The 12,891-nt window shown below is 37.7% G+C and overlaps 1 protein-coding gene across 1 annotated transcript in view; it reads left to right on the forward strand.

The window, feature by feature from the left end:
- The window catches only part of LOC130864864 (fatty acid desaturase 2-like protein FADS2B), a 34,372-nt gene extending 24,868 nt beyond the window's left edge, over positions 1-9,504 (forward strand). The window contains exons 6-12 of the mRNA XM_057755688.1: positions 670-730; positions 3,249-3,325; positions 3,506-3,603; positions 4,640-4,736; positions 6,660-6,739; positions 8,102-8,227; positions 9,456-9,504. Of these exons, the coding sequence (XP_057611671.1) occupies positions 670-730; positions 3,249-3,325; positions 3,506-3,603; positions 4,640-4,736; positions 6,660-6,739; positions 8,102-8,227; positions 9,456-9,504 (588 nt within the window). The remainder of the gene's footprint in view (positions 1-669; positions 731-3,248; positions 3,326-3,505; positions 3,604-4,639; positions 4,737-6,659; positions 6,740-8,101; positions 8,228-9,455) is intronic.
- The last annotated feature ends 3,387 nt before the right edge of the window (positions 9,505-12,891 follow it).

Genomic DNA, 12,891 nt, shown 5'->3' on the forward strand with positions numbered 1-12,891 from the left:
GCACATGATGAGAAACTGCATATAATGTTTATAAAAATATTATATACACTATTGTGATGTTTCAGTATAGTAAGTAAATTGAAACTCATGATAAGAATGTAAAAGAAAAGAGAGGAGAGAAACGGTAGGTATCCTGTATATCCCTTTTATCACAAAGCCCCTTAGTGAGCTTCCATTAGATGGGGACAGTAGAGACAGAGACAGAAGTTCAAGCTAAAGTCTAAGCACCACAGTTAACGAGAGTGTAAAAGAAAACTCCACAAAAACGTTTATTTTGAAGTTAACATTGCGTGAGAAGAGAATGAATTTCAAAGTGTTTTTAAATAACATAAAACTTTTATTTAGTTGAGAATTATTTTAAAATGATAGTAAATTCTGAGCAAGAGTTACCCTCAGTTAAAGTGACTATTTACTCCCAAGCCTGCTCTGGTTCTTCTAGTGTCTCAAGTTTGCTAGGCAGTGAGTCCTAAATTCACACCTCCCCTCTCTTGTCCCTTCCCCCACTCCATCTCTGTCTCTCTCTTCCTCTCTGTGTCTGTCTCCTCTCTCTCTGTCTCTCTCTCTGTCTCTCTGTCTCTCTGTCTCTCTCTCTCTCTCCCTCACACACACACACACACACACAAACTTGCTAGAGAATAATGACGTTTTTTTAATCCTCTGCCCTTGTAGTATGGCAAGAAGAAAATCAAATACATTGACTATGAGAAGCAGCACCTGTACTTCTACATGGGTGAGTCTCCTGCAGCCACTTTTCTTGTCAGCGAGCCACGCTGAAAGCATGATTGGAACTGTCTCACAGAAACCAAACCGTATCTGATTTGTTCATGAGAAAATAAACAGATCTTATTTCAGACTCACTGGTGGGAAAGTATGAAATGAAAATAGAAAAGTAAACAGGCATTTCTAACAGGTGCCTCGTCATACTAGGTATTTGGCAAGAAATAAAAGATATACTTAAAGAGGGTCAGAATGCTAAATAGGGAGTCAACACCCTTGTATGAGAAAAATTTAACAACACTGAAATAAAAGAAAAAAAACTGTTTGTAGAGAAAAAAAAGAGGTAGAAAAACAACACTGAAAAAATTGCGGTGTGGTACCAGGAAAAGTAGACCCCCAAGATAAAGAGCATCGAGAAAGTTTCTACATGGAAGGAACCTTGTAGCTGCTGAGATCAGCAAGCAACTATAACATATGCATGTAAATCAGACACTTAGATGATAGGTAAGTGGGTAGATAGATAGAGAGATAGATAGATAGATGTAGGTAGGTAGGTAGGTAGGTAGGAAGGTAAAAAGGTAGGTAGACAGACAGATGACAGAGAAAGAAAGAGATCTTACACTATAATGCCAAGCTTAAAAGCAAAACCATTTAGTTTACTAATTCGGAAAGCAATATTAATATTCCTATTAAACAAAATCAAACTACTGGTGACTTATGAACAAGTTTTCAAGTAACTCCAGGGCCCATCAATCTAAAACATACTTGCACATCTAAAAACACACTAACATCAGGGAAGGAAACAAACACCACCTGAACACCACAGGTTGTCTACTGAGGATATGTTCTCTCAGGGGACATTTGAACAAGGTCTAGAGACTTCTTGCTTCTCAGTATGGAAGGGAAGGGGGATAATTTCAAAAATCCTATAATGCACAGGAAAAGTCCATCATAATAAATGATTGCCCAGCCATATAATTCAATACTTCTGAGACAGAAACCCTCACAGTGGCCTCTTTGCCCACTGAGGGAACTAGTGGTCACTTGTAACATGCCTATGGAAGATGGCCATTAGATGAATTATTTGTCAAGTAGGGCTACCCATGCTGCATCTCTCTTCCACACTGGGATTTGGTGTCTCTACCCTGTACCCATCATTGCATTCTTTTTATGCCAAATTCCAAATCGTAGCTGCCACCTGCCTAAATGGATATGTAGTTTCACAAAATACATTTATTCTCTGAACTTTGCTAAGTACTATGTCTTTACATCACATTTCTGTAACTGTTAAATATTCCCTTAGCTTATAAACAGTGAGTAAAGAGTATAAACTCACTCCAGGATGCCTATGCCACAAACCCTCCATGGTTTCTTGGTGCCGCTTCTCTTTGAAATGCCAGTTGAGCCTCTTACGTATAAATAAGTCAGACTCCAGTTGTCACAGAGAAACATGGCCATGAACTTGTTAATGATGACTAGGAAAATTTTATTCAGACTAATACAAAAGGAGAGAGGAGCTTCAGTACCAGTTAAGCTAAACTCTGCAGAAACAAATGGCGAGGAGGGAAAGTTTTCCAAATACTAAAGAAATGCATTGAAAGATATTGACCTCCCGGTGGAAAGGAGTGTGATACAGTTAGACCATCTCTGTAACTGGTGATCACTGGTGCTGGGCTTTGTTCCCATTGTAAAAGAGGCTTTGTTTATAATATTTCAAGAGGAAGGCCCCCTGTTCCTTGAGTTCCAGCAAATAAATCTCAAAGAAGAGAGAAATGATTTGCAGTTAGACATAGTCTAAATAATTCTCTATGGAAAATGATTCCAGGTTCCTCTTATCAGTGGGGATGGGACAAAGTCAATTGTTCTGGCAGCATTTGGTTTTTCCAAGTGGGAACTTTAAGGAAGCTGAGTGTCCTGGCTTTGAGCTGCTACAGTGAGTACGTGTGAAATCAATTGTGCTGACAATTAGCAATCCTCATCCATCAAGCTTGGGATCTAGAGGAGAATGAAGCTCAAAGGAAGCTAGCTAAAGTTTGACCAGGGAGAAAATATTGGTCCAAAGTCTGAGTCTCTCAGAGATTGTTTTGTGCTCTTGTAAGCCTTACTGATGTGATGAGAAAATCAGGTAGATATCTCTCTGTCCAGAAAATGAGTACACGGACTTCATTCCTGTCATACTGAAGTATTGTGACAGAATCAATCTCTGAGGACTTAGCCTAAAAGATTCCAGAACCTAAGAAAACCTTGAAAGATCACAACAGAAGAATGGGGAAGTGTCTATCAGAATGACTCTTACCTACACGATTTCATTAGCTACTTTGGGAAACTTGCACCTGGAATTGTTGGCCAAATTATTCCCCCTGTCCCTGATGTGTGAAAGCCCAGTGGAGTCCAGAATGTGGTTCTGGATATCAACCCTTCTCAAAGCCAACCCTCTAGGAAGGGCATGTAGAATAGACAAACACCTACTGACTTGCACCAGGGTTCACATTGCTCATTTATCCATCAAATTTCTTTCGGATCTCTTTCAGTTGCTCTTCCCCTCCTCATGCCTGTCTACTTCAATCTTCAGTCCATGCAAGTGATGTACCTTCGAAAGTACTGGGTGGTGAGTTGAGTTACTTATCCCATCTTCGAAACCTAGACCAGATAGAAAATGAGTTGAAAGTTCTGCGTGTTCTCCAGGTGTAGCTTACTCAAGTAACAGGACATCTGATTGAGAAAGTATCCAAAGAATGGAATCTGAAACCATGTTTAAGACTTCTCACCGAAATGCTTATCTCTGTAGGACATTGCTTGGGTCAGCACCTTTTACCTTCGGTATTTCATCACATTTGGACATTTCTATGGAATTTTTGGAACGGTGTTGCTCATATATTTGGTCAAGTAAGAATATTTTTTATTTCCATAACCTTATTTTTACCAGAAACATTTGTAGTTAGTAAAATATGATAACAGCATGGTCCACTGCCATGAGAAGTTGAAAGCAAGATGAAAGGTAGTAGTTTAAAGGATTGAACAACACAAGCTCCCTCTAAGAATTTGTCCCGGTTGAATCTCCCCTTCTTCTTTAGATTCCCAACTAAGCCATGCCAGTTGTTCTTGAGGGCATTGTAGCTTAAGTGGTTTGACACCATAAACTCTGTCAAGAATCATCATTAAGCAAGAAAAATTTTAACCTCTATCATGACAAGAGATTTTTCTCCAAACCAAAAGGGCTTCAAACCACTATTTTGCATGCATAGCTCTTCCCAAACTTCTAATTTGTTTCTTTCTCATTCAGCTGCATTGTTACACTAAACGCCTACTAGTTATAAGGATAATGAGAGCAACTGTGCATCAAACAACAGGTTAAAGGCTTGACAGTCATCGCTTTGTTTGATGTAATCCCCACACAGTCTTATGATGTAGATAGTATCATCTTTCTTTCTTTCCGCTCAGGGAACTGAAGCTTGAAGAGATTAAATCACTTGCCTAAGGTAACAGAACAAGTAAGGGCCAAGAAAGGTGCCAAGACAGAACTTGAACCCAACTCTATCTGATGGCAAACTGTCAATTGCTTTACAAATGCCCTTAGAGAACCTGGTAATTTTCTTGTGCTGGGAATTGAACTGGGCTTCACGCATGCCAGGCAAGCACTCAGCCACTGGTATATTTCATCCTTGCACCAAAGCAAGAGTAGACTGCTTACAGGCAGTGCTCCTGTGAGTTAGGAAGTAGAAGAAAGCATATTGTCAAATACTCGTGTGTCAACTCTAGTGAGAATTGGCATTCAAAGAGGAAATGGACTGCCGTTCGAACCTTAGAACCTCGTTCATTGTCTCCAGTGTTTGGCCAGTTCAGCCAGAGGTCATGCAAGCTCAGTGATTTCAACTAAAACACACCAAAGGAGTCACCAAGACCACTTTGTATTCCTCCAAAGGTTTATTGAGAGTCCCTGGATTGCCTACGTTACTCAGATGAGTCACATACCAATGAAAATGAGCAAGGATGAGAATTACGACTGGCTCAGCACTCAGGTGATGATGGCATTCCCAAGGGATAATCCTTCTAGCCAGACGGTCTTAGAATATGCTTGCCTTAAATAATAATGATAACTTGCCTTCATAAAGCACTTTCCTGAGGACAGGCACTGTGCGATGGTTTGTATTTAACTACACAAGGAGGACATAATGGTGATTCTCACCTTACAAAACCATAAAACTGACTTGTAAAAAAGGTTGGTAACCTATATGTGGGCACACAACTAATAAGTGATTGCAGCAGCTTTTAAACCTAAGCAGTTTAATTATAGAATCTTGTGTGCAAAGTACAAGTCAATCACCTGTAATCCAACAGCCAAATCTAACCCACTGATTGTGCATATAAAGTTTGACTGAAGCATTATCATGTTCAGTTATTTATATATTATCCATGGCCACTTCCTTGCTATTACAAAATTACTGATGATAAAATTAAGAAATTTAGTGTTCAAACTCTAAACCACTCCTTTATTCAATACAACATGACTAGCCCTGAAACTATATACACACAAACAATAATGCATATATTTGTGCATACATGGACATATATATGTAACAACAGTAATGAAAAGGAAAAGGCTATAACTTTGAAAATAGAGTGGGACATTGAAGAAGTTGGGGGAGAATATTTGGGAAGGACTGTAAAAGGAAAATGAAGGAAGTGCTATAATTCTATTTTGGTAAGAAATGGGTGTTTAAAAAAATATAAAGATAAGATTAATTACCCAGGAATTCATAGAAAATTGTGCTGACTTCCTATTCTAATCACTCATGTAACAAAGCCTTTCAAGTAAATATAAGACTCAAAATTCTAGGATGAGTTGTACACCAGGCGGGACCCTAGAAATGACAATCTTTTTTTTTTTTTTTTTTTTTTTTTTTTTTTGGTTTTTCGAGACAGGGTTTCTCCGTGGTTTTTTGGAGCCTGTCCTGGAACTAGCTCTTGTAGACCAGGCTGGTCTCGAACTCACAGAGATCCGCCTGCCTCTGCCTCCCGAGTGCTGGGATTAAAGGCGTGCGCCACCACCGCCCGGCTAGAAATGACAATCTTACTATATGGACCACACATTTCAGAGAGGGAGCATGGTGTGCTCACCACACATGCAGCTAATGCTTAGCAAAGTGGTGGCCCACCCAAAACATTCCTGCCTCCTAACTCAAGGTCCTTTCCACTGGCTCTGTTACAGTAATTGAAAATTTGGTCATTATCTCGTTTATTTCCAGGCTCATACGCAAACTCAGAGAACCTCACCCTTTACAGTCGAAGAATGGTTCTCGGGCGTTCAGTCAAAGAACTACTTCTGTATCTTCTAGTTTTTACTAATTTCTTTAGTCATTAGTTAGACTAGGTGCTTCCCACATTCATGTTAGATTTACATACCGTTTATATTAATTGTTTCCCAGAACACTTGACCTTTCATTTATGTGAGTATTAATACTTTTTTGATGATATATTATAAAGTAGGGCTTTTAAGACATTCCCATGTTATAAACATGTTCCTACCTGGTACTTAATCCTGTAATTTAATTGTAGACTTTATTAATATTTATTATTTTATATCACTCAGAATACCTCAAGTCCTAACCATATATTTTCCACAACATTTCTTTAAAAAAAGAAAAAAACTCATCTCAACCAAACTCCTCATTCATGACTGCTTACTCTTCTGTGTCTAAGGAATGGCTGTAACATTTTCTTCTTCAATCCTATATATTCCTTCCTATGTACTTCTTCTTAGCAAAATATTTTAGTGTGTTTTAAATGGTAAGCTTCATGAAGGGTAGGACTTTGTTGTGTATCGCTCATAGTTACTAAAAATAAACAAATAACAACCCAGGGTTAATAGATGATTCCATGAAATAAGTAGCATTTTTAACACTTGCGCTCACTTACAGATAATGAAAGCTCTTTCTTGACAGATTGTGGCCACCTGCAATATTGAGCAGTCATTTTTCAATGATTGGTTCACTGGGCACTTGAACTTCCAAATTGAACATCAGTAAGTGAAGCATATGATCCGTTATGTAGCCAGCGCTGACCCAATATAGCAGAGTCAGCAACCGTTCAGTGAAGAGCCTCAGAGAATTAAGAAGTTTAACCAAGGTTCTCTAAAGACTGCTGGCCATCAGTGCCAGTGGTTGTGTTGGGAAGGAAAGAAGGGGAAATCTAAAGGTTGTGGAAAGCGAAGTGGAATAAGAGAAATGGACTAGTAACTTTGCTTCCATATATTACGAGTATTGAGAACTGGTGACGTCTATAGGTCAGGGAGGAGGGAGGTATGTGGATGGATGAGTGCATGTGCCCATGCATATTTTATTTGCTAATGAAACCTAAGAAAAAGTATAGCACTGAGTAACCACGTTTTATTGAAATTTAAGTATAATAATGTAACTATCATTAAATAATCATCAATGAAATCCAGTCACTTTTGCAATTCTCAGGTGAATCTGAAGGTACTTTCCCAATCAGTTACATAGAGATGCATTAAAGAAATGGAAAGTGATAATACTTGGATAGCTCATCTTCCCCAGAATATGCAGCAAGATGCTTCTCATGATTCCTTCTGTGAAGCTGCATCTAGGAGTCAGAGAAAGAAACTCTTAGGTTCTTAATGCTGTTTTCTCATTCTTAGTCAATCCTTGAACACCCTAGAAAAAAAAGAACCACAATCCATTTTTGTTAAAGAAAGCATTCAGATCCAGGAAGATTATTTGTCTAATTAGGGCCAAACCTTAGATAAAAGTCATACCTTCTTGCCACAAATTCCAATCTGAGAACTTTTTTTGCATTCCTTTTTTTCCGATTTAAAACAATCTTATTTTACATAACAATACCAGTTCCCTCTCCCTCCCCATCTCCCACTTTCCCCATCTTCCTTCCACCCCACTCCCATCCAGTCCTCAAAGAGAGACAAAGTATGTAACATTGCTTGAGGCAGGACCAACTTACTTTTAAATATCACAGCTAGACCCAAGTGAGTGAATACTTGACTGTTCAACAGATACGTTTTACATAGGAAGAATGAAAGAGAGTCAAGAATGGGAAAGATGTAATCTTTTGCTCTCCCAGGTAATTCAAAATGCTAGCTTATCCATATTCTCATTTGACCTGACCAAGACTAAGTATATTAAATGGAGCTAATATTTATTCTCTTAGCACTTCCCAAATGCTTGTCATCCACATGACTTACAGAGATGTTGAAAGATAAAAGCTTGGGGAGTAGGCAATCTGGCTTGCTAGAAAGCTTGTGCGAGGTCAAGGTTGGGTCTGCATTATTAGTGAGAGTTTATTTAGAAATAAATAAAACTTCTTTGTGTTTCTCTTCAGGTGTAAGTTTCACATCTCCTGTTTGTTTTCTTAGCCTCTTCCCAACAATGCCACGCCATAATTATCACAAAGTGGCACCTCTGGTAAAGTCACTGTGTGCCAAGCATGGATTGCAGTATATAAATAAGCCCATATTGAAGGCATTTGGAGATATTGTCAGGTAATAACATAATTTATCTTTGCTCATAGCTCTAATTTCCCTTTCTTCCAAGCTTTTCAGAAACCTTTGAATCTTTCATCCAACAACCATTCATTCATGAAGAGACACCAGTATTGACAATAATAATGACATATAAATATCTACTATTTATCTACTAGACTCTAGGTATTTCTTAGTAGAAATACCCCAGTGTCCTACATAGTTCAAATTTCTTGAAATCATGATTATGTAGGATTTGTCTTTTTATTCCATATAGATCCCTGGACATGCTTTAGACTTTAACATGATAGGAATGACCATCAAATCTTTTGATCCACTGGAGAAATTGTTACCACCTAGAGTGATTTAATGGCATGAATCAGTCTGGGTAACCAGCCATGCCTCGTAAGTCTAGAAGCAAATCAATGTGCATATGTATGCATTTCCCTGCAGGACATGGTACTGGACAAATTTATGACCACTAGTCTGAGTTTAATAAAGTTCTCTTTTTTAAAATACCAGAGGAATATTATAAAGGCCATCATGGTCACATCTGATCTCATCTGCCTCTGTCAGTTTCTCCACATCCTTTTTCCTCTTTGTCATGCAGATATCTGGTCTACCTTCAGTTGCTCCAAAACTCCCTATGCCTGAGTATCTCATCCCTTTGTCATGTTTCTTCTGCCTGCAACATGCTTCAAAACTACTTCTCATTTCACCTTCTCAGTTCCCTACCACTCTCTAAGGCTCATTGCAATTTCCCCTTATGTCAGCCTTCACTGGTCTCAAGACTAAATAAATCTATCCTTATCACAGTCTTTGTCATAGCCTTGATTAAAAAGCTTGCTGAGTAAACAATTATTTAATGCTTATCTTTCAATTAAGGCCAAGAGTGTATATGAAAAGGATTTGTTTCTGTCTCTTTTGATATTACCTATGAAGATCCTAGAAATAGATTTTCTATTATAAAATAGATAGGTAGGTGAATATGGTATGAGTTAATATATAAGTACAGTTGTAAAAATAGTAAAATAAAAACAAAACTCAAACTTTGCTGAAGAAAGCCAAACTCATCTGCTGAAGGGAATTCAGTGAATTTGATGTCCTTCTCTGATGAACAGACAGTGACACTTATCAAATGTGGCTAGAAACTACATTTTCTTAAAACAAGCAAAGCACCCAAAAAAATTTCATGGGAAATTCCTTTGCATTGAGTTTTATTTTCTGACAATTTTGTTTACTCCTCTAGGTCCTTAAAGAAGTCTGCTGCACTCTGGATGGAAGCTTACTATGAATGATGGAGAGTTGTACACTTATTGGTATCTCTAGAGGGGGTGGTGGCCATGCAAGAGCTTTTCTCTGATTAACTGAGAATTAACTGGCAGTGTTGGCACCGCTGAGTGTGCCAGGAATGTGAATCCCAAAGGCACATGTAAACTTTGAAGGTCTCCTCTATAACTGAAAGGAGGAATAAACACAGGTGACTTTGGTCAGACTAATCAAAGGGAAATGGTAGTTCACCGTTTCTACTTTTTAAGTAGAATTTTGGACTTTGTTCCAATAGACCTAGCAAGACTGTTTCCAGATGGAGTATAAGATGATGTGGACATAAATGGAATGAAGAAAATTAATAAAGATCTCTGGCAAAGTCCACTGGAAATCAGTGTAATGGTTCTTAGAAGAGAATTTTTTTATTTAAGACAATCCTTCTGAAATACAAATTTTTGCTTACTTCCTTTCAAATAAGTAAACTTCTTTAAAATTTTGTCATAATTAACACTTCGTATGTTCATCTTCATCTTGGATTTTCTGTATTGTGGCTAACATATGTGTAGTTAGTGTACACATGCGTGTGTTTCTATGTGAAGAAATTAGAATTTCTCTAAAGTCTCCTTAAAGAATTAACAAATCCCAATCCCAGTAACAGCTAATAAAGAATATCTGTTTAAAGGTGTTTCTGTTTGACTAAAGAACATAGTGTTTCTTGAATACAGGACTAGGTTTCTCACTCCCCACCCAACAAAATAAAAGTCCCCAAATGGGAATCACTTACTGGATCACTTGGGTGAAGGGAAGAACTATGGGCTATATTAAGCCATTTTCTCAAGCAGCAAATTCAGCCTATTCATAACCATTCTCTCTCATGAGTGAGTTTCACAAGTGATCACTTTTTCTATTCTTTTGTCCAGTCTTGGTTTCAGCCCATATTTCTAGGAACTTGCCCTCCTTTTACAGATTTTCTCACTTTTGATAATTGTTTGTAGTGATCTCTTAGGATCTTCTGTCTGTTGGTTTACTAAAAGGCACACACTAATGAGTGGACATTTTCCGACCACACTGGTTTCTTTTGTTAAACTATTCATAAAGGATATAACAAAACTTGACATTACTTGTAGGGAGAAAACATGTCAGGACAAGGCTTTCTTCTATAGCTCTAAGAAAACCAGTGTTGCTGGCTGATCTGTTGTCTAAAGTCTTCGGTAGGCTTTCATGTCATTCACTCTCCCAAAGGTCTTAAAAATACTCCAGATTTATTTGCATACTGACTGAATTCCTTGCAAAGAACAGCACATTTGATTCCTCACTGTTTCTGCAGGTTCACAAACACACATACCAAAGGTAAGAAAATAGGAATCAGCTCTCTGGAGAAGAGAGTTATGATTATGAATTGGTCATAATGTCCAATGGGAAATTTGAGCAAGAAGATGAGAAGAATTCAGAACTCTGTTGACTCAGTGATTCTTCCCAGTGTTAGTAGAGTCAAGGGTAATTTCTCCTGCCTAGACTCAGACATGCATGTGGGGTAAAATTGCAATTTGGTGGGTGTCCCTAGGTGTATCTTGTTCAGTTCCTAGATACTCTCAAGCACTGCTTTTACTTGGGTATTTTTTGGGAGGGGGGAAGGGAGTCCTTAGAAAAAGCAAAGAGTTTTTGCTGTCCAAACCCAATTACCTCAAAGGAATTCCTAGTCAGTATTAAAACCTGGCTGCCCTTGAAATTCTGCAAACATTGTATTACTGTGAATTTTTAAAGAAATGTTAGGAAATGTAGAGAGACTATATTGGAGAAATGAAAATTAATTGAATAAATAAGAAATAGATCTAGTCAGCGAGTCCTGGGCTTTTCCTTCTTGGAAGGTTTGGGTTACCACCCTACTCTGATATCTTTACTCCTTATTAATCTTTTATATTTCCTATTCTGCATGATTCAGTTTTGTTAATTTGTGTTGTTCTAAGAATTTATGTAAATCTTATAAGTTACACAGCTTGTCAGTGTGAAACTTTTGTAGTGTTCCAATATGATGCTCTATATTCCTGAGCATTGCCAAAAAATACACTGAGCCATATGCTGTATCACAATTCATAAGAGTAGTTAGAAAAGGAACCTAGGGAATTATAGAAACAAAATTAGGGATAGAGGATGTTGTGAAAAGATGTGACAGTATGAAGGGAGATGAATGACAGCTCAGCTCTGTAAAATGTGAGGGGATAGAACAAGTCAGACATTGAGATCAAGAGAAAAGACTCTGTGGGCAAAAGAAGATGAAGACTTAAAAAGCAGCAGGATCAAAGACCAGAGAGGTTCAGAGTGGAGGAGCTGATTATCTTTATTACAAGTTCATTGGGAATCCCCTAAAAAGTACGCCTATAATATAGCTATCAAGGTCATTTCACTGAAAGACTCCAGAGCCAGGATAGTTAAGCCTCTTTTACTTTTTGACCCACATATCCGATTCCTGGAGTTTGAAGGGCAGAAGTAAAGTTACCTACAGAACCAGTTCTCCCATTCTGTGATTATTCACCAGAGTAGTTGCAAAAACAGCATGTTTCGGCTCTCTACCTCTATGGAACAATTAAGCGAGAAAAATAAACATAGCCAACACCTCACCCAACACAAACACCAAATATCATCCATGGGAAATAAAATTATTTGGTTGGGAATTCAGAAAGATGATAATTTTATTGATTGGCAACAACAAGACAAATTAAAATTACTCCGTAGCTAGAGTACCATTAACATTTTTTCATGATGCAAGGTTTTTCTGATTTCAAAAATATGTTAATGTAATTCTTTCCAATCAGATAGAAATAAGCTTTATTGAGAATTTAAAAAGCATTTATAGGGTCAGTAAGATGGCTCAATGGGCAAAGGTACTTGCCGCTAAGACTGACACTCTGAATTCAGTCTCTGAGTCTTGCACGGTCAAGACAACTCCAGCAAACTATTCCCTAATGCCACACATTGCTGGCACACATGTGTGCATGGGCACACACAAGGGAATGAGCTAATAAATAAATATTTAAAAAATAAAATGGTGCTATATCTTTTATATTCTCATTTCATTTAGTGTGTTATCTTTGAGATTAATTCACACTATTGTTTATTGCATGATCCTCTGCTCTCCTGAAGCTGGATAACATTCTTTGTACATATGAATTTTAATTCATTAATCTACTGATGAATATTCAGGTTAATTGCACATCTTAACTATAATAAATATTTCTGCAATGAAGATGAAAACAAGTGTCTTTTTGATATCCTAAATTTAATTATTTTAGACACTCACAAACTCCACAAACTTCTTACTGATGGTTCAAGGCATTGGGTAATGAGCTATAATATTTAATGGGCATTGTTCTATTTATTACCACAGCCCTATGTGGCAGATGCTACTGTTAAATTCC

Source organism: Chionomys nivalis, chromosome 22 (assembly GCF_950005125.1).
Source record: "Chionomys nivalis chromosome 22, mChiNiv1.1, whole genome shotgun sequence".
NCBI lineage: Eukaryota > Metazoa > Chordata > Mammalia > Rodentia > Cricetidae > Chionomys > Chionomys nivalis.